The sequence below is a fragment of the Salvelinus namaycush genome, chromosome 10 (genome assembly GCF_016432855.1).
Source record: "Salvelinus namaycush isolate Seneca chromosome 10, SaNama_1.0, whole genome shotgun sequence".
Classification (NCBI taxonomy): domain Eukaryota; kingdom Metazoa; phylum Chordata; class Actinopteri; order Salmoniformes; family Salmonidae; genus Salvelinus; species Salvelinus namaycush.
This window is the reverse complement of record NC_052316.1, coordinates 19,347,131-19,369,569: the sequence shown is the minus strand read 5'-3', so window position 1 is coordinate 19,369,569 and position 22,439 is coordinate 19,347,131. Positions and strand designations below refer to the sequence as shown.

General features: G+C 40.9%; 1 protein-coding gene across 1 annotated transcript in view; it reads right to left on the bottom strand.

The window, feature by feature from the left end:
- notch2 (notch receptor 2) overlaps positions 1–19,461 on the bottom strand; it is a 55,939-nt gene extending 36,478 nt beyond the window's left edge. The window contains exon 1 of the mRNA XM_039002461.1: positions 19,158–19,461. Within this exon, the coding sequence (XP_038858389.1) occupies positions 19,158–19,230 (73 nt within the window). The 5' untranslated portion in view covers positions 19,231–19,461. The remainder of the gene's footprint in view (positions 1–19,157) is intronic.
- Between the last annotated feature and the right edge of the window lie 2,978 nt (positions 19,462–22,439).

The window sequence follows — 22,439 nt, the reverse complement described above, 5'->3', positions numbered from 1 at the left end:
AACTCCATATTAATGGCCAGGATTTTGGAATGAGATGTTCGACAAGCAGGTGTCCACATACTTTTAATCATGTAGTGTAGATCTAATTATTCTCATATATATTTCAACAGTCTTATGCCAATCAAACTCATGTATAACTCACCAGTACTGCAAAACCCATCCCCAGGGGATCATAGCAACATAGGAAACTACTAGAGCCAGATAGCTCAGCGAGTGAACATGCAGCAGACAGAGACATCAGTGACCACAAAGCTCATCTATCTGGCTGCCAATCAGACACTCAGGCCCAAACACATCCTCTATCGTGTGGTGAGGATTCAACCAGAGATGAAACTCAAGTGGTCCTGATGAATACCAGGTGGTGGCACATGCCAAATAGAATGATGATGTTAGTTGCCAATATCAATTTTCACATTTAATATGAGGGCTGATAGTGTTGATTAAACTCAAGGTATGAAAAAAGCTGACAGCATTTCAGATCACCATGTATCTACAATTCTAAAAGTGTGGATTTTCAACAGGAAGGAACAGATCATACATTTGTGAAAATCTTTAGCCGCTAGAAAGACAACGTTAAAAAATAAAAAGTGTAAGCCTTTTTCATTGATGCCTACTTTAGTGTGGTCTAAGTATTTCCCTGGGGTTCACTGCCATAATCAACCAGTGGGTGAGTCACTGCCAAAACCCAGGGGGGGGCTCTTTCCAGGAAGAAAGAGGGCAGGTCAGACGACTTCACAGCAACGCCAACCCTCGTGTGACAGGACAGTCATCACAGCACAGGAAGTGTGCTCAGCGTTAACACTACTTCCTGTGAGAAGACTGTCACATATTGTATGCATACCATTCTGAAAGGAATTACACGACGCAGGCTCACATACAAATCCAAAGCTACTACCAATTTAAAGGAAAAGCCGAGATCTTTGTCAAAAATATTTTAAACAACTGAGTGATGGTTGGAGGACAAAGAAGGGAATCAGACTGAGGTCCAAGAATCAATAGATATTAACTAATAATCACTGAGTTTCTATGAACAACTGTGATCACCACACTAGGGCAATTCCACAAAAACGGAATTGCACTGTGTCACGCCCTGACCTTAGAAAGCCTTTTTATTTCTCTATTTGGTTAGATCTGGGTGTGATTTGGGTGGGCATTCTAGTTTGTCTATTTCTTTGTTGGCCGGGTATGGTTCCCAATCAGAGGCAGCTGTCTATCATTGTCTCTGATTGGGGATCATACTTAGGCAGCCCTTTTTCCCACCTTCAGTTGTGGGATCTTGTTTGTGTGTAGTTGCTTTCTGCACTGCATATAGCTTTACGTTCGTTTTCTTATTTTGTTGTTTCTCGGTATCATTTTGAATAAAGAAAAAAATGTACGCCTACCACGCTGCACCTTGGTCTCATTCTAACGACGAGCGTAACACACTGACTCACAGATTTTTCACTTAAAATGTATGCTAAAGAAAAAACACTGATTTCAAAGTTTAAACCAACTCTATGCTCAAGGACTACTTTTATCAATTTACACTGAACATTTTACATAAAACACATTTACTGGAAGAAATGTGCAAGACACAAAGTTTGATAACAGGATGTCGGTAAAATCTCCCTCCGTTTTTTGTGCCCACGTTTTCCAAAAACTCTTAAATATCTGCTCTGAATTAAGATTCAACAATGTCTGTAGAAAGAATGGCGTGTCAGGTATGACACGACACATTAAATTTGTAAAAAAACTATTTTGGTTATTGAACTACGGTAAGTGAAGTGGATTTACACCCAGTAACGGAATTGCAGTAACGGAATTTCATCATGGGTCCCTGATCTGTACTACATATAAATGCATAATTATGAATGAATCTCTTCATGGTGATGTATCCTGAATAGGTACACAAAAGTTATAGATATGTGATATCCTTCTTTGCATATTTGGGTATTATTCTACACACTAGTTGAGTATCTGGAGCATCAGCACTTGTGGGTTCGATTACATGCTCAAAATGGCCAGAAACAAAGACCTTTCTTCTGAAACCTGTCAGTCTATTATTGTTCTGAGAAATGAAGGCTATTCCATGCGAGAAATTGCCAAGAAACTGAAGATCTCGTACAACGCTGTGTAATATTCCCTTCACAGAACTGGGCAAACTGGCTCTAAACAGAATACAAAGTTTCCGAAAAAAGTTATTTGTTTCTGGCCATTTTGAGCCTGTAACTGAACCCACAAATGCTGATGCTCCAGATACTCAACTAGTCTAAAGAAGGCCAGTTTTATTATTTCTTTAATCAGAACAACAGTTTTCAGCTGTGCTAACATAATTGCAAAAGGGTTTTCTAATGATCAATTAGCCTTTTAAAATAATAAACTTGGATTAGCTAACACAACGTGCCATTGGAACACAGGAGTGATGGTTGCTGATAATGGGCCTCTGTATGCCTATGTAGATATTCCATAAATCAGCCGTTAAAATATTTACAACATTAACCATGTCTATACTGTATTACTGTAATTTGATGTTATTTCAATGGACAAGAAATTAGCATTTTTTTCAAAAACAAGGACATTTCTAAGTGACCCCAAACTTTTGAACGGTAGTGTAACCTGAAGAAAAATATCAACCCAACATGTAAAGTGTTGGTCCCATGTTTCATGAAATGAAATAAAAGATCCCAGAAATGTTCGATATGCACAAAAAGCTTATTTCTCACAAATTTGTTTACATCCCAAATTTGTTTACATCCCTGTTAGTGAGCATTTCTCCTTTGCCAAGATAATCCACCCCTGTCTGACAGGTGTGGCATATCAAGAAGCTGATTAAACAGCATAATCATTACACAGGTGCAATTGGCATGCTGACTTCAGGAATGTCCACCAGAGCTGTAGCCAGATAATTGAATGTTAATTTCTTTACCATAAGCTGCCTTCAACGTTGTTTTAGAGAATTTGGCAGTACGTCCAACCTGCCTCACAACCGCAGACCACGTTTAACCACGCTAGCCCAGGAACTCCATACCCGGCTTCTTCACAAGCGGGATCATCTGAGACCAGCCATCCGGACAGCTGATGAAACTGTCGGTTTGCACAACCAAAGAATTTCTGCACAAACTGTCAGAAACCGTCTCGGGGAAGGCCATCTGCGTGCTAGTCGTCCTCACCAGAGTCTTGACCTGACTGCAGTTCGGTGTCGTAACCGGTTTCAACTGTACCAGGCAAATAGCAGACAGCGTGTATGGCGTTGTGTGGGCAAGCGGTTTGCCCTATGTCAACATTGTGAACAGAGTGCCCCATGGAGGCAGTGGCGTTACGGTATGGGCAGGCATAAGCTACGGACACAATTTTATTTTATAGGTGGCAATTTGAATGCACAGAGACACCGTAATGAGATCCTGAGGACCATTGTTGTGCTATTCATCCACCGCCATCACCTCATGTTTCAGCATGATAATGCACAGACCTGTCGCAAGGATGTGTACACAATTCCTGTAAGCTGAAAATGTCACAGTTCTTCCATGATCACCATACGTAACCCCCATTGAGCATGTTTGGGATGCTCTGGATCAACGTGTACGACAGCGTGTTCCAGTTCCCGCCAATATCCAGCAACTTCACACAGTCATTGAAGAGGAGTGGGAAACCATTCCACAGGCCACAATCAACAGCCTGATCACCTCAATGTGAAGGAGATGTGTTGCACTGAATGAGGCAAATGGTGGTCACCAGATACTGACTAGTTTTCTGATCCACACCCCTACCTTTTTTTAAGGTATCTGTGACCAAAAGATGCATATCTGTATTCTCAGTCATGTGAAATCCATAGATTAGGGCCTAATGAATATATTTCAATTGACTGATTTCCTTATATGAACTGTACCTCAGGAGAATCTTTGAAATTGTTGCATGTTACGTTTATATTTTTGTTCATTGTAGTATGCCTATAACCCAATGCACTGCTTTTTAAATGGAAAATGGTTTATTTAGGTCCACATGAGCAAATTAAAAAATTGCGCTTTATCGCGATTAACTAATGCCATTAACTAGATTCATTATTTAATCATTTGACAGCCCTAGTCCTTTTACATGGAAATGACCACTACCATTTTGGGCAACCGAATGAGCCTGGAACACCTGAGGCAAAAACACACACTCATCAGCTGACATATCAGACCAGATACTGCTGTACTGCATACAACTATGCTGTGATATCATGTGTGACTTTGCATGTTAACTGACCACGAAAATAATACACCTACTATTCATGCTACTTAGACACGAAGACATTACAGATCACACTGAGGTCACTCTCTGTCTGGATCCTTCACTTTTGTCCCCATGTGACTGATGATTCAAGGCTGATTCTACATGTGCATTAACCACAGATAGGCATAAAGAGGCTATTATCAATGGGATATTTGCAAGAAAATGCATATCAAAACATTTCTAAAATGATATGCTAGGCCTATTAGCCTTCTTGTGACAGAAACACACTTGGAAGCGCTACAGGCAGACATACTTTTCCTGTCCCGTCTCATTTGTGGTCATTGTGGTTAAAAAAAGAGGGGCCAAAAATATGCACATGATTGAACAGTGAAATTCGTGTCTGGGGCTTCACTCTACAGACACTGGCTCATTAATAGGAAATTCTTCAGTTGATCCAAAATTCATAACTTTTTAGACACGAAGGAGAGAAATAGACAGAAAGCAGGAAGTATAATATAAAGGGGTAAAGAAACAGAAAGCAAAAAGACCAGAGAAAAACAGAACTGAGTAGGAGGACAGAAAAAAATAGCAAAGTATAGCGACAAGAAAGAGTGCTAAAAAGAGCAACAAGAAGGAGAGAGTGAACGAGTTAGCAGCTGTGATCTTTCCCCTGACTGGTTTGACAAGCTCCACATACAGTACATGCAGTCACAATGCCAGGCCAGTGTTTCCCCTATATTAATTTAGCAGTGGTCGGTAAAACGTTTTCAGCGTAAACTTAAATGACTAAAACCAGATATAAAGTATGTATATAGAAAAGATAATGGAGTTATATATTTTTAAATAACATCTTTGAGAACTAACAATCACAAAATTAAAACTAGACCATTAGGGAGAATCTAAAATGTAAAAAATGGCATGGCATGGGGCCCCCATTGATTTTGTTATAATGCTTGAGTCACTCAGATAGCATAAGAACACTGCATAAGCCATGCCAAAATGTGTAGAATTGCAGGAAACTAGCTTTAAAACGGTTGTTTGCAGAGTGCACAACCTATGCTACACTTGTGAAAAACAAGTTTTGGTTTATTTCATTACATTTATGAGTTTTGTCAATTTAGTCAGTCTTTTGTTAGGAGCGCCCCTGTCAATGTTGAGTAAGGACGCACACGCATAGAAGTAGGCACACGCATAGAAGTAGGCCTATAGGCTACCTGGCCTGCACACAAATGTAGGCATATAAATGTGCCCATTTGGGAAACTGATAGTATTTCTGATTGGCTTAACGCACCTCCACTAATGAGCTGTGGAGCTACTCAAAGTAATGTTTTCTTCACCTCAAACATCAAGCAAACAAAGTCTGTTTTTACATCCATTGAGAACGACAATGCTTTGTTCCTCAATGTATTTGAAAAATCTTTCTAGCTCTCTCCCTTTCGATAACCACTCAAATGTCATGCTCTGATCCAGTGGAAACGTCATAAAATAGGCCTACCTGATCAAATCAAAATGTATTTGTCACATGCTCCGAATACAAAAGGTGTAGACCTTACAGTGAAATTCTTACTTACAAGCCATTAACCAACAACGCGGTTTTAAGAAAAATAAGTGTTGGGTAAAAAAATAACAAATAATTAAAGAGTAGCAGTAAAATAACAGTAGCGAGGCTATATACAGGGGATACTGGTACAGAGTCAATGTGCAGGGGCACAAGTTAGTCAAGGTAATTGAGGTAACATGTACATGTAGGTAGAGTTAAAGTTGGATAATAACCAGAGAGTAGCAGCAGTGTAGGGGGGGGAGGGGCGACGACATCATTGATCATTGAGAACATCATTGTATATGTATACAGAGAAAAGAGTCGGCCCGAGAATTGAACCCTGTGGCACCCCCATAGAGACTGCCTGAGGTCAGGACAACAGGCCCTCCGATTTGACACACTGAACTCTATCTGAGAAGTAGTTAGTGAACCATGCGAGGCAGTCATTTGAGAAACCAAGGCTGTTGAGTCTGCCGATAAGAATGCGGTGATTGACAGATTGTCTAGCCCAGTTGATTTGTAGGGGTCCAGATTTTGCAGCTCTTTCAGAACATCTGATATCTGGATTTGGGTGAAGGAGAAATGGGGGAGGCTTGGGCAAGATGCTGTGGGGGTTGCAGAGCTGTTGACCGGGGTAGGGGTAGCCAGGTGGAAAGCATGGCCAGCCGTAGAAAAATTCTTAATGAAATTCTCGATTATTGTAGCTTGATCGGTGGTGACAGTGTTTCCTAGCCTCAGTGCAATGGGCAGCTGGGAGGAGGTGATCTTATTCTCCATGGACTTTAGGAGAGGTGGTGCCGGTACTCAGCTCCGGTGAGCTCCTGCCCAAGTCAAGCACTGCTTCTTATCCCTTGCGCAAATAGCCTACAGCTGTGTCTGTCCCGAGCTCACTGGTACAGGAAACTGAGGGCCCAGAATATTTTATACAATGTTACAAGTTCGCTAGTGCAAGCTTCAGGCCAGACCCAAGTTAATAGTTGATACAATGTTTCAAGTTCGTTGAAGACAGGCCATGTGTAGCCAATGTGATTTATAGAATTTATATCAGGATAATTTCTACCTGCAGGCTGCAATGTTTTTATTTGTTGGTTTTATGTAGGCTATTTTTACATAGCTGGCAATGGAAATAAAAGTTACTTTTTAGGTTTGTATCATTTTCATTTGGATCGAATTTTGATTAAACTAGAGGTCGACCGATTATGATTTTTCAACGCCGATACCGATACCGATTATTGGAGGACCAAAAAAAGCCGATACCGATTAATCTGCCTATTTTTATTTATTTATTTGTAATAATGACAATTACAACAATACTGAATGAACACTTATTTTAACTTAACTTCTTGCCGCACGGATCCCTTTAGCGGGATCATTTTCGTAAACAGCCGCTGAATATGCCAAATTAAAGTGCTAAATTAAAAATAAAATAAAAAATTCTAATTCATGAAATCACAAGAAAAATATACAATATATATGGATTAACACCTATCGTGTCAGATTTTGAAAATATGCTTTACAGCGAAAGCAATCCAAGCGTTTGTGAGTTTATCAATCACTAGACAAAACAGTAAGAACAGCTAGCCCCAAATTAGCTTGGCCACGAAAGTCAGAAAAGCAATAAAATTAATCGCTTACCTTTGATAATCTTCGGGTGTTTACACTCACGAGACTCCCAGTTACACAATACATGTTATTTTTGTTCGATAAAGATTAGTTTTATAACCAAAAACCACCATTTGGTTTGCGCGTTATGTTCAGAAAACCACAGGCTCGTTCCGGTCCTGAAAGGCAGACGAAAATTCCAAAAAGTATCCGTAATGTTCGTAGAAACATGTCAAACGTTTTTTATAATCAATCCTCAGGTTGTTTTTAACATACATAATCGATAATATTTCAACCGGACGGTAACCTATTCAATACTACAGAGAAAGAAAATGTCGAGCTACATCTCTCGCGCGCAGGAACTAATCAAAGGACACCTGACGCGTTTTGAAAAATCTTGCTCGTTTTTCAAAATAAAAGCTTGAAACTATGTCTAAAGCCTGGTCACAGCCTGAGGAAGCCATTGGAAAAGGAATCTGGTTGATACCCCTTTAAATGGAGGAGGGGCAGGCAACGGAACAGGGATCTTTCCAAATAAAAGGCTCTTCCGGGTTGGATTTCCTCAGGTTTTCGCCTGCAAAATCAGTTCTGTTATACTCACAGACAATATTTTGACAGTTTTGGAAACTTTAGAGTGTTTTCTATCCTAATCTGTCAATTATATGCATATTCTAGCATCTGGACCTGAGAAATAGTCCGTTTACCTTGGGAACATTATTTTTCCAAACATAAAAATTCTGCCCCCTAGCTGAAAGAAGTTAATATAATACATCAATAAAATCTATTTAGCCTCAAATAAATAATGAAACATGTTCAATTTGGTTTAAATAATGCAAAAACAAAGTGTTGGAGAAGAAAATAAAAGTGCAATATGTGCCATGAAAGAAAGCTAACGTTTAAGTTCCTTGCTCAGAACATGAAAACATGTGAAAGCTGGTGGTTCCTTTTAACATGAGTCTTCAATATTCCCAGGTAAGAAGTTTTAGGTTGTAGTTATTATAGGAATTATAGGACTATTTCTCTCTATACCATTTGTATTTCATATACCTTTGACTATTGGATGTTCTTATAGGCACTTTAGTATTGCCAGTGTAACAGTATAGCTTCCGTCCCTCTCCTTGCTCCTACCTGGGCTCGAACGAGGAACACATCGACAACAGCCACCCTCGAAGCAGCGTTACCCATGCAGAGCAAGGGGAACAACTACTCCAAGTCTCAGAGCGAGTGACGTTTGAAACGCTATTAGCGCGCACCCCGCTAACTAGCTAGCCATTTCACATCGGTTACACCAGCCTAATCTCGGGAGTTGATAAGCTTGAAGTCATAAACAGCAGAGCTGCTGGCAAAACGCACAAAAGTGCTGTTTGAATTAATGCTTACGAGCCTGCTGGTGCCTACCATCGCTCAGTCAGACTGCTCTATCAAATCATAGACTTAATTATAACATAATTATAATAATAATAACACACAGAAATACGAGCCTTAGGTCATTAATATGGTCGAATCCAGAAACTATCATCTCGAAAACAAAACATTTATTCTTTCAGTGAAATAGGGAACCGTTCCGTATTTTATCTAACGGGTGGCATCCATAAGTCTAAATATTCCTGTTACATTGCACAACCTTCAATGTTATGTCATAATTACGTAGCATTCTGGCAAATTAGTTCGCAACGAGCCAGGCGGCCCAAAATGTTGCATATACCCTAACTCTGCGTGCAATGAACGCAAGAGAAGTGGCACAATTTCACCTGGTTAATATTGCCTGCTAACCTGGATTTATTTTAGCTAAATATGCAGGTTTAAAAATATATACTTCTGTGTATTGATTTTAAGAAAGGCATTGATGTTTATGGTTAGGTACAGTCGTGCAACGATTGTGCTTTTTTTGCAAATGCGCTTTTGTTAAATCATCCCCCGTTTGGCAAAGTTGGCTGTCTTTGTTAGGAAGAAATAGTCTTCACACTGTTCGCAATGAGCCAGGCGGCCCAAACTGCTGCATATACCCTGACTCTGCTGCAAGAGAAGTGACACAAAGAAATTCATGTTAGCAGGCAATATAACTAAATATGCAGGTTTAAAAATATATACTTGTGTATTGATTTTAAGAAAGGCATTGATGTTTATGGTTAGGTACCTTTTTCACAAATGCGCACCGCATTGATTATATGCAACGCAGGACACGCTAGATAAACTAGTAATATCATCAACCATGTGTAGTTAACTAGTGATTATGATTAATTGATTGATTGTTTTTTAGAAGATAAGTTTAATGCTGCTAGCAACTTACCTTGGCTTCATACTGCATTCGCGTAACAGGCATGCTCCTCGTGGAGTGCAATGAGAGGCAGGTGGTTAGAGCGTTGGACTAGTTAACCGTAAGGTTGCAACATTGAATCCCCGAGCTGACAAGGTAAAAATCTGTCGTTCTGCCCCTGAACAAGGCAGTTAAAACCTCTTGAAGCTAGGGGGCAGAATTTTTATGTTTGGAAAAATAACATTCCCAATGTAAGAGGACTCTGGGAGAGGGAGGTGAGGGTCCTCCCCACTGCAGCTTGGCCCCACTCCTCTCACACAGACACAACAAACAGTACCACCACACGACCACACACCCCGCTGATAAAGAACTTTTACCAGTCTATTGTAACTACAAACTGACATTCTTTCTTCCCCCTAATGGAGGCTCTCTTATTCAGTGAAATGTGCTTTAGGGGAATTCCCTGACATTGTAGACATGATAAGAACCAGGCGGCTAAGGAAAACTGGGGTCAGTTGGACAGGAGGGGGAGAACACAAAGGGTATTAGATGACTAAAACATACCCTTCCTCCTTCCCTCACATACTACTAGAGCTATATTTGTATTCATTTTCCTCACCTCCTCCATCTAGTTTCCTCAACATTGCTACTGAATGAGGGATGGCTAAAGTGAGCGCAGGAACCGAGATGAAAAAAAAAGAGATGGTGTGACGGGAAAGGAGAAGAAAGGAAGAACAGATGAGATTTACAGTGTCTGGGTGGGAGCAACCTGTGATCCTCGCTGATGTGCGTGTGAAGCTGTGAGGAGCTAATGTGAAGCAGAGGCTGAGCGGCGACTGGGGCAGGCGTCTATACAGCCCAGTCCCGACTGCCTCTCTCTCCAGGAGCTGATTGCCACCAAAAACATTATTAATTCACTTATTCAGTCTCTCTCTCACATCTCTCCCAGAGATGATCTATTGCCTCAGCAAACTGACTGTGCTCTGACAGGCCACCCCCCTCTTGCTTCGTGAATGATGTAATTACTTGTTAAAGAAACAGCACACATTTTTACAAGAGAAACTACTTCTATACAAACGTTGTTGATCAGTAGACCCATGAAATCAGCCAAAACTAGATCAATAACTCAATGCATGCACACACACTCCTATTGATATGCATTTTTTTATACAAAAATGTAACCCATATTTAACTAGGCAAGTCAGTTAAGAACAAATTCTTATTCACAATGACAGCCTACCGGGGAACAATGGGTTAACTGCCTTGTTCAGGTTTTTACCTTGTCAGCTCAGGGAATCGATCCAGCAACCTTTCAGTTACTGGCCCAACACTAACCACTAGGCTACCTGTACTGTGAATAGGTCTAGGCTACATCTTGATTTAACATTCAAATAAAAGTTATATTGGTAGAAACAAAGTCAAATTGATTGTATGATTGTATAATTGATTCATTAACGCATACATGGCAGTCTCTGAAAAAAGTTGACATATATTTTTTTAAATGCAATTCAAAAGATGCCCAAATGATTGAACAGAGCAGTAGCTGAGTTTATCTGTCTGGATCAAGTCCCATTCTGTGACTTTGGCTAATATGCCTTCTTTTCTTGCTGTGGTATAGTGTTTTGGTATCGTTTCGGTATCGCGTATCGTGATGGTATAGAGTATTGTGATACTAAACCTGGTATTAGTATCAAAGTCAAAATTCTGGTATTGTGACAACACACACACAGAGAGCCAGTAATGACTCCTCCACCACACGTGTAGTGATGCGAGCAGGTGCATGTGTGACTGCGGTCAGAGACTGTGTGGGCTGGACAATGAAATGACCACGTGAGTAGAAATGGAAGTGAATATCTATCACTCCCTCTTCCTCACGCTCCCTCTTCCTTTCTCTCTCTGTGCGTGTGTGCATGCGCCTGCATTGGTCTGTGCACTGTAAGACATTTGACAACCAGAGATCTCTGTCCATTTCAGAAGTTCAATATTAACCAAAGTTCCATGTCTATTTCAGAAGCTCCAATGAGGATATATCACAACACGGTCATTAATGAAAATATTTTGGAACAAATGGGAATTGAAAAAAGGGCACAGATCAAAGACAAACAAACAGTATGTCTAGTCAGGGCCAGGGGCCTTGGCATGTTGCTGTGCAGCTGGCTGGCACACGTTGATTCCTCCCTCAATGCTCACCACTGCTTTGTTACTGAAACCACTACAAACCCTGGGGAGGGGAGGCTCTGTTAGTTGGGTCCCATTGCGGAGAGGGAATGAGTGACGAAGGGGATTTGAACTAATGGCTGAGGAGTGAGATGGGGAAGTAATTATGAAACACTGACAAAGGATGCACACACATGGGCGTCCCCGAGCACTGGCCCCAGTCCAATATTGGAGAGGACAGGAAGTTGTTCGCACCGACTGAGGAAGTAACCCAGTTTCCTGGAATTGCTTTAACCCAGTGTTTCCTAACTCCAGTCCTCGAGTACCCCCAACAGTACACATTTTTGTTGTAGCCCCGGATAAGCACCCCTGATTCAACTTGTCAACTAATCATCAAGCCCTCAATGGGTTGAATCAGATGAGTTTGTCAGGGACTACAACAAAAATGTGTGCTATTAGGGGTACTCAAGGACTGGAGTTGGGAAACACTGCTATAGACCATATCCAGCGGCCAAACAGTTGCCATGGGAGCCTGCAATAAAATACCCTGGCTCAGCATGCAGAGAAACTAAGCTAAACAACTTTGTCAGAGGGTTACTTACATCTGTGGCCCGCACAAACAGCAGCATCAACATCAAGCTAGGTTTGTACTAGGACTAGGTCACATACAGCGAGGGAGGCGACTTTTTAAAAAATGCAGAGTGCCAAGAGCAACAATTAAGTCCCAATGATAATCTTGCTGTTTCAAGTAGTTAGCACCCCTGATCTAAAGCTGTGTACACAGAGGAGGGCTATGCTCTGCTGGTGGAGTGGCCTTCACACTGCGGGCAGGGGTGTAGTGTATAGTCTGTAGAGCCCTGGACATGGGCACTAGCTCTCTGCCCTGGTGGCTGCAGGATTACTGGGTTCTGCTAGGGCAGGAATGCAGGACATCTTAATTCCCTGTTAATTTGCTAACCTGCTCAACAATGCAGACAACACTCTGTAATCCTCCCACCGTTCACAGCAGCACCCCCTTCTCTTACTCCATTCTGCTCTCTCACCTCCTCTGCTATTTCACTCATCCAACACTGATACCACTTCAGGCTCAGTTTGGCAGCCTGTGCTTTTGATGTATGCATTAACCAGACCAAGACCCCCTTGCATCAGATCGCACCCCCTCTACTTGACTAAAAACACATCTGGAGCACCATAGCTTCTTGCCCGTTGACCTCGTCACACAGCTCTGTTCTTTTCTGCTGTAATGCCACTTTATTATTTTTTACTGCTACCCCAACCAAAAGAACAGAGCAAAAACACATGTGGTGTTATATTCTAATATGAGCCTTATAGCTTAGGAATGAGAAAGGGTTGAGAGGAAGGAGCAACAAACAGAACAATATCAAAAATTGTCTGTAGAGGCAGACTCAGAGCTGGGACGGATTGATGCGCCGACCATGGTGCCCACCACTGGCAGTGGAAAGAGCAGGCGCTCAGCCACCAGCTGCGCTCAGTAATGCAGAACTGTGGGCAGGTCAATAAACAGATGCTTGTGTTCCATGCGGAGGGTGCAGCATGTCACAGATAAATTACATTTCACACCACGCTCCAGCATGGGTCGGACTGCAGAACAAGCAATGCAGTTACAGGCACAATCACTGGGCTTTTTCAGTGCACACACATGCCGTCTGGACTGAGTAAATACATGCAGCCATCACTAAGAGCAAGCACTAGGTTGTGTGCCACAAAAATAGGCAGAGGCTTCCTCCTCAAGGGATGATACTTAATACAGCACAACAGAAGACATCTGCTTGACACAATAGGGAGGTTACAGCCGAGTGCTGCACTGTGAGAGTGAGTGAAGAGAGGGGGGAAGAGAGAAAGCATGAGGGACAGAGAGAAAGAAAGAGGGAGGAATGTGAAACACCAACAGCAACATTCCACCCGCTTCTTCTCCTACATGCAGCAGTTTTGCATTGTCTTGTGTTCTTTTGTGTGACTCCTCTGTTGTAAACTGTGAGAGTCCATGTAAAATGGATAAATTACAGTCACATGTAATCACTTTTATGTTAGTGTCCCTTACCTGGCTGGAATTCATGTGTTTTTCTATTGACCGCCATTTCTGTGCTATGCCTGTGTCTGCACCAGTACTGTTGAATCTGGTTAATATCACAAATAAGTAATAGTACAGTGCAGATAGTAATAGTAAGGGGCATATAGAAATGTACTGATGGGGGGCTGGTCCCAACTCAAGGTGTCAAAAGAAATGCACCCCCCTCCCCAACAATACAAATATTTTCACATGACCCCCCCCTTGTACTGTAAAATAAACAGATCACCCTCCCCCTCATGGTTTGCATTATCAACACCACAATAAATATACTATGTAAATCTTGACAAACAGAAAATACATCCCTCCCTACCTTGTAGGCTTACCCAGTATCGAAGGCTTGACTTGACAATCTCTGAATGTCTTTTGAACTTTTGGTTTTGTAACAGACGTCTCTTTTCATTCATCAATTGGGCTGTAGCTTATTCTTTAGATGTTTGGGGCTGGACTAGCTCACTTGCCAGTCTTTAGAGTGTCTATAGCTAGGTTCCATCCAAATGGTGACAGATTTTCATTTGACTATTCAAAAATCTTCATAAAAACAATACCATTTCAGAGTTACTTTTTGGAACATTTTGCGTCAGACAACATGACAGGGAAGATTTTAATTTACAGGACATTTGAGAAATTTGCCAGACATCCATATGCATTCAGATCTGACCTGGGGCAGACAGCTCCATCAATAAACGAGGGATGTTGGCAATATGAGCCACATGTATGTGTTCTTAAAACAGCTATAACAAATGACAAAAACACTATTCCTTGTGTTTTCGATGTGTAGCATATGCAAAACGTTATAGCCTATTTCTACTTGTTTCTTTAAGACTACTTTCCTAAAATAATAATTGCCCAACACACAGTTCAGCTGTCAGAGATTTAAGGACTAAATGTATCAGGGCATTGTATGCATAGGCCTATAGGCTTAGGTGTCCACTGTATGAGATATACAGTACCAGTAAAAGGTTTGGACACACCCACTCATTCAAGGGTTTTTCTTTATTTTTACTATTTTCTACATTGTAGAATAATAGTGAAGACATCACAACTATGAAATAACACATATGGAATCATGTAGTAACCCAAAAAGTATTAAAGAAATCAAAATATATTATTTATTTGAGATTCTTCAAAGTAGCCAACCTTTGCCTCTTGGCATTCTTGGCATTCTCTCAACCAGCTTCATGCGGTAGTCAACTGGAATGCATTTCAATTAACAAGTGTGCCTTGTTAAAAGTTAATTTGTGGAATTTCTTTCCTTCTTAATGCGTTTGAGCAGGCCTTCATGGTCGAATTGCTGCAAAGAAACCACTACTAAAGGTCACCAATAATAAGAAGAGACTTGCTTGGGCCAAGAAACACGAGCAATGTACATTAGACAGGTGGGACTATCATTTGTTTTTCAACAGGACAATGACCCAACACACCTCTAGGCTGTGTAAGGGCTATTCGACAAGGAAGGCAAGTGATGGAGTGCTGCATCAGATGACCTGGCCTCCACAATCACCCGACCTCAATCCAATTGAGATGGTTTGGTATGAGTTGGACCGCAGATTGAAGGAAAAGCAGCCAACAAGTGCTCAGCATATGTGGGAACATACGGCTGGTTGAGGCAATACCAAGAGTGTGCAAAGCTATCATCAAGGCAAAGGGTGGGTACTTTGATAAATCTAAAATGTAAAATATATTTTGACTTGTTTTACACTTTTTTGGTTACTACATGATAGCACATGCGGGAACTCCTTCAAGACTGTTGGAAAAGCATTCCAGGTGACTACCTCATGAAGCTGGTTGAGAGAACGCCAAGAGTGTGCAAAGCTGACATCAAGGCAAAGGGTGGCTGCTTTGAAGAATCTCAAATATAAAATATATTTTGATTTGTTAAACACTTTTTTGGTTACTACATGATTCCATATGTGTATTTCATATTTTTGACGTCTTCACTATTATTCTACAATGTACAAAATAGTAAAAATAAAGAAAAACACTGAAATGAGTAGGTGTGTCCAAACCTTTTGACTAGTACTGTATATACAGTTGAAGTCGGAAGTTTACATACACTTAGGTTGGAGTCATTAAAACTTGTTTTTCAACCACTCCACAAATTTCTTGTTAACAAACTACAGTTTTGGCAAGTCGGTTAGGACATCTACTTTGTGCATGACACAACCAATTTTTCCAAAAATTGTTTACTGACAGATTATTTCACTTATAATTCACTGTATCACAATTTCAGTGGGTCAGAAGCTTACATACACCAAGTTGACTGTGCCTTTAAACAGCTTGGAAAATTCCAGAAAATTATGTCATGGCTTTAGAAGCTTCTTTTTTTTTATTTTTTTTTATTTATTTTTTTTATCCCCTTTTCTCCCCAATTTTCGTGGTATCCAATCGCTAGTAATTACTATCTTGTCTCATCGCTACAACTCCCGTACGGGCTCGGGAGAGACGAAGGTCGAAAGCCATGCGTCCTCCGAAGCACAACCCAACCAAGCCGCACTGCTTCTTTAACACAGCGCGCCTCCAACCCGGAAGCCAGCCGCACCAATGTGTCGGAGGAAACACCGTGCACCTGGCCCCCTTGGTTAGCGCGCACTGCGCCCGGCCCGCCACAGGAGTCGCTGGAGCGCGATGAGACAAGGATATCCCTACCGGCCAAACCCTCCCTAACCCGGACGACGCTAGCCCAATTGTGCGTCGCCCCATGGACCTCCCGGTCGCGGCCGGCTGCGACAGAGCCTGGGCGCGAACCCAGAGACTCTGGTGGCGCAGTTAGCACTGCGATGCAGTGCCCTAGACCACTGCGCCACCCGGGAGGCCGGCTTTAGAAGCTTCTGATAGGCTAATCAACATAATTTGAGTCAATTGGAGGTGTACCTGTGGATGTGTTTCAAGGCCTACATTCAAACTCAGTGCCTCTTTGCGTGACATCATGGGAAATCAAAAGAAATCAGCCAAGACATCATAAAACAATTGTAGACCTCCACAAGTCTGGTTCATCGTTGGGAGCAATTTCCAAACGCCTGAAGGTACCACGTTCAGCTGTACAAACAATAGTACGCAAGTATAAACACCATGGGACCACGCAGCCGTCATACCGCTCAGGAAGGAGACGCATTTTGTCTCCTAGAGATGAACGTACTTTGGTGCGAAAAGTGCAAATCAATCCCAGAACAACAGCAAAGGACCTTGTGAAGACGCTGGAGGAAACAGGTACAAAAGTATCTATATCCACAGTAAAACGAGTCCTATATCGACATAACCTGAAATGCCACTCAGCAAGGAAGCCACTGCTCCAAAACCGCCATAAAAAAGACAGACTACGGTTTGCAACTGCACAAGAGTGCACTAAGATCATCGTACTTTTGGAGAAATGTCCTCTGGTCTGATGAAACAAAAATGGAACTGTTTGGCCATAATGACCATCGTTATGTTTGGAGGAAAAAGGGGGAGGCTTGCAAGCCGAAGAACACAATCCCAACCATGAAGCACGGGGGTGGCAGCATTATGTTGTGGGGGTGCTTTGCTGCAGACGGGACTGGTGCACTTCACAAAATAGATGGCCTCATGAAGGAGGAAAATTATGTAATATATTATGTAATATATTGAAGCAGCATCTCAAGACATCTGTCAGGAAGTTAAAGCTTGGTCACAAATGGGTCTTCCAAATGGATAATGACACCAAACATACTTCCAAAGTTGTGGGAAAATTGCTTAAGGACAACAAAGTCAAGGTATTGGAGTGGCCATCACAAAGCCCTGACCTCAATCCCATAGAAAATTTGTGGGCAGAACTGAGAAAGCGTGTGCGAGCAAGGAGGCCTACACACCTCACTCAGTTACAACAGCTCCTCAGGACGAATGGGCCAAAATTCACTCAACTTATTGTGGGAAGCTTGTGGAAGGCAACCCAAAATATTTGACCCAAGTTAAACAATTTAAAGGCAATGCTACCAAATACTAATTGAGTGTATGTAAACTTCTGACCCACTGGGAATGTGATGAAAGAAATAAAAGCTGAAATAAATCTTTCTCTCTACTATTATTCTGACATTTCACATTCTTAAAATAAAGTGGTGATCCTAACTGACCCAAAACAGCGAATTTTTACTAGGATTAAATGTCAGGAATTGTGAAAAACTGAGTTTAAATGTATTTGGCTAAGGTGTATGTAAACTTCCGACTTCAACTGTACAAAGGAAGAGAAGCATAAGCCTAACCCCAGAGAGATAGTAATAGCAACACAATACCAAACATTCACAAATGTTTCTCAACTTTATTAGGGTAATATCAAAAATAACTCAAGCCATTGTTTATAGGGAAAATACGAGCAGAATAGCAAATGTAAACCAACGGGGAAAAAAGCACTACCCTCCCCAAAGCAAAAAAAAGTTTGACAACTCTCCCCTATTTTGGACCACCCCCCCAGTATATTTCGATCTGTCCCTTACAATAACAATTTCTGTATGTATATCATTGGTATTAGCCTAATAATTCATAGTGTGATGATTTGAATGAGTGTATTAACAATAGTACTGTTATCACGATGATTGTTGTGATTGTCGTCAATATGTGACAATATGCGTGTTGTCAGAAAAAAATATTGTTTGAGCCAATCAGCAATAAGTATTAAACAAATACGGCCAAAACATAATATATATATTTTTTAAATACCATATGGACATCTCAAATCTACACTCCATCAAACTAAATGAAATGAAAAAGAAGAGATTTATTCGTACATTTTAATTCCGACTTTCACAGCTAACACATCACAACCATTTTGAATTCCTTTCACTTGTAGCCCTAGCTATAATGGACGAGCGCAATAGTTAGCTAACATCTGGGCAGCGGTGCGAGCTCTCGAGAATAAAGTCAATATAGCTCAATTTCGGCAACTAAATATAATGTATAATTAAACACCATCTATCAATCTTACGTGATAGTGTGTGTACTATATCACATATTTAAAATAGCAATAGACCTATGCAATGTACCCTGAATAATAAACTGCTAAAGAAAACAGTAGCTGTCCTGTAACTTTTTCCCATTCTTCACCTTTTCTCGAGCTGCTAAGGCCATGTAACCACTACAACGTTCTTTCTGGCTATTTACTAAACTGACGTAGAAGCACGTGACAAAGTTTCAAAGTATCGAAATGTGTTACTTTGTATCAAACGTAGCCCAATCACCTAGCGAATCAATAAGTCAAAATCACATCTGCGTTGTTATGCAGACATGTGTGCAGAGATGCTAAGCAACTAGCGAGAGAATACGATTTAGGTCAAAAAAAGGTATTACAAAAAAACATCGCAGTATCTTACCCAAAGAAAGCCGAATGCAGCAGACGACGAAGACTAATACTTTGTCCGAAGCAAAACCGGGTAATTGGCCCATGTTTTCTGTAAAATCCACATAGAGTCGCCAGCGCGAGGCTGAGCTCCGTCTCTGGTTAGGTGAAATTAACTCAAAAGTCTGTCGCCAAGAACAATACTGTTACTGAGTAAAAATAATAAAACACCCGTTCCCCTTATTTCTTACGCGTCTGTTCTAACTTTAAAATATTCGTTTTTGTTTATATTTTACTATAAAAGAAAACGTCACCCTGTTCAAAGTTTCTTCACTACTATCCCCTCACCCCGTCACTACTGAAGTCACTCAAAAGAAAATATATTAATCCGCAGAAGTTACAGAGGAGGATCTATCTGAGGAGTTGGCCTATCTGTTTGAGTGTCGTCACATTTTAATATACACTTGACACTCACCCAAACAACATTGCATTACAATCGGATTACTGAGATATTTGAGTGGTTTTAATTGTAGAACTGTTTTAAAAACCCACCTTTCGAATTTAACTTTTTTTTTTCTGTCGCCGCGGCGGAGGAATTTTTACTCCTTTTCAACTTCTCAAAGCTTCGTACGATTCTAAACTAACCCGTTGATTTATTTATTTGTATTTTTCTCCGCAAAGATGTTGACGATTTTCCGTTCTGCCTTTTAACTTCCACTTACACATTGTGCTACTATAGGTTGCCCTCATCGGCAGGTTTACTGGTATTTGTGAAAGAATATTCCCTTCAATATGTATACCATAGTATTTACTGTCAATGTTGTTTTGATGAACAAAATGACTTTAAATAGACTAGTAAAAAAGCAATGTAAATAAAAATGAGTCACAGAGCAATCTGGTAGTCTACAGTAAAATAGTGGATGATATGCCATACATTAGAATTATTGTAGGTCTTGACATAGTTCAATATTAGAAACAGGTTAGTGATCTTATCAAAATCCTATTTCCATCATGCAGTTTGAGCAAAAGAGCATCACTTTATTGGTATCATTCAACCTCCAATATAACAACAAACTGAATTATCTATTACTGTATCCACAGATAATTACAACAATTATTGCAGGTTGACGTGGTCATATCATTCTGATCCAGGTGTAAATAACTGGCTCATGACCTAAACAAAGAGCTCATTACAGTGATGTGTTTGTCTTCACACTCTGTTAGAGAAACATTGCAGGACCCCTGCAGTTGGGACTTCCCGCTGTACCTATTCACCGCTCATGAAAGAGCTGGGTCCAGGGGGAGCAAATTGATCTCCTCAGAGATTCCACCTAACTCTATTGTAGCGGTAATCAATGTCAAGACAAGCCTTATGGCAGCAGGGTCAATGCAATGTAAAGCAACAAAAAAAAGACATTTGCTCGCTTTCTATTCCTTTACAGAGCCATCACTTTCTCTTTCTCTCAGTTCTCCCATCTGCCTTCAATAAACACGTTGTCTTTTCTTTTAACAGACAGGACACAAATTCACTGCTGTAGAAACATTTCATGCAACAAATATCAAAATAGTTTTTTGATACATCATGAGTTGGATCGTAAAATTACACTTTATCCCAAGACCATAAGTTACTTGAAAATGAGACATACAATACCAGTAAAAAAAAAAGTGTTAAACAAATCAAAATATATTTTACATTTGAGATTCTTCAAAGTAGCCGCCCTTTGCCTTGATGACAGCTTTGCACACTCTTGGCATTCTCTCAACCAGCTTCATCTGGTTGCTGTACTTCAGTTTGTTCATCCTTCTCTTGATGCATTGGTGTCTGGCTAGAACATATTCATTAAGGACTGTTTTTATAAACAACTCAAATATGTTTAATAACCAAGGACATACACCTGGAAACTACCCCACTAATTTCAGAGTCTTTGATTGAACAGTGCAGTGTCACAAATTCTGTATTTGAGTCTGTAGCATCCATTTCCTGATTTGATCTGTTCAATTGAGGAAGATGTAGGCCAACATATATTGAATTGTTCTGTATAGTTCTGTGTGTGTATAGTTCTAGAAATTCAATGTGTGTGTTTGTCAATATTGGAGTAGTGTGGTTCACACCACTGTAGTGATTATCAGGAAGACTCCAGCTGCCAGGCAAAAGATTTATAGCGGTGGACATTGGTGTCAGGGGGCAGATAAAGGGCTGAAGAGTGATTGCCCGTGGATTGGTACCTCCCCACCCCGATTTCATAGCCGTGGGAAACCAAATCACTGGTTGTCATTCTAGAAGGAAGTAACCTTCTGTAGGGGCATAGTTGGCAAGTGAGAGGAATATATAGTTATACCAGAGGAGGCTGGAATGGAATAAATGGAACGGTATTAAACATATGGAAACCACGTTTGACTCTGTTCCATGAATTCCATTCTGGCCATTACAATGAGCCCAACCTCTTATAGCTCCTACCACAAGCCTCCTCTGAGGTAGACAAATAGACAATGATGGTTGGTGGAGTTGTTTACATGTAATTCACGACACTCATCTATGAAACATGGCCCCTAGTAGGCTCCTGGACTAATCCACAGAAAATATCTGAACACAGACCAAAAGATTGAAATAATTATAGAGTTGGTGATAGTTTTTTATTTTTTTATTTTATTCATTTAACTAGGCAAGTCAGTTAGGAACAAATTATTATTTACAATGACGGCCTACCTCGGCCAAACCCTAACGACGCTGGGGAAATTGTGCGCCGCCCTATGGGACTCCCAATCACGTCCGGTTTTGATACAGCCTGGAATCGAACCAGGGTCTGTAGTGACGCCTCTAGCACTGAGATGCAGTGCCTTAGAACCCCCCCCCCCTGGTGACAGGAAGCAACGGGTATATTTAGGGCCGATTACCTCCCCCTTCTCACCAACCCATTGAGACTTCCGTAGGAAATGAAACCACAGACAGCTATACATGTCTGCACGACACAACACTGGGCAGGACCTTAGGGCATGTTGAGATGTTGAGGTATAAGAAAAGGCACACACAACACCCCAATATAAAGTGGCTGTCGGTTAGAGGAATAGATGAGTTACAAGATTCAAGAAAATGAGAGACAAGCTTTGCCTACTGTCACCAAACAGATATTTCAAGGGTGGACACTGCATTGGAGGCAACTGTTTTCATGTTGTACCGTTAACATATCTTTAGTGTTTCTAGTCTATGCTAGAGATGAAGTGATACAGTAGCAGAAATGCACTTCCAAAATAAGAAGCACATTGCATTAATCATGTTGGTGTGACTTGAGGTTACATGAGCCAATGGTAATGTCAG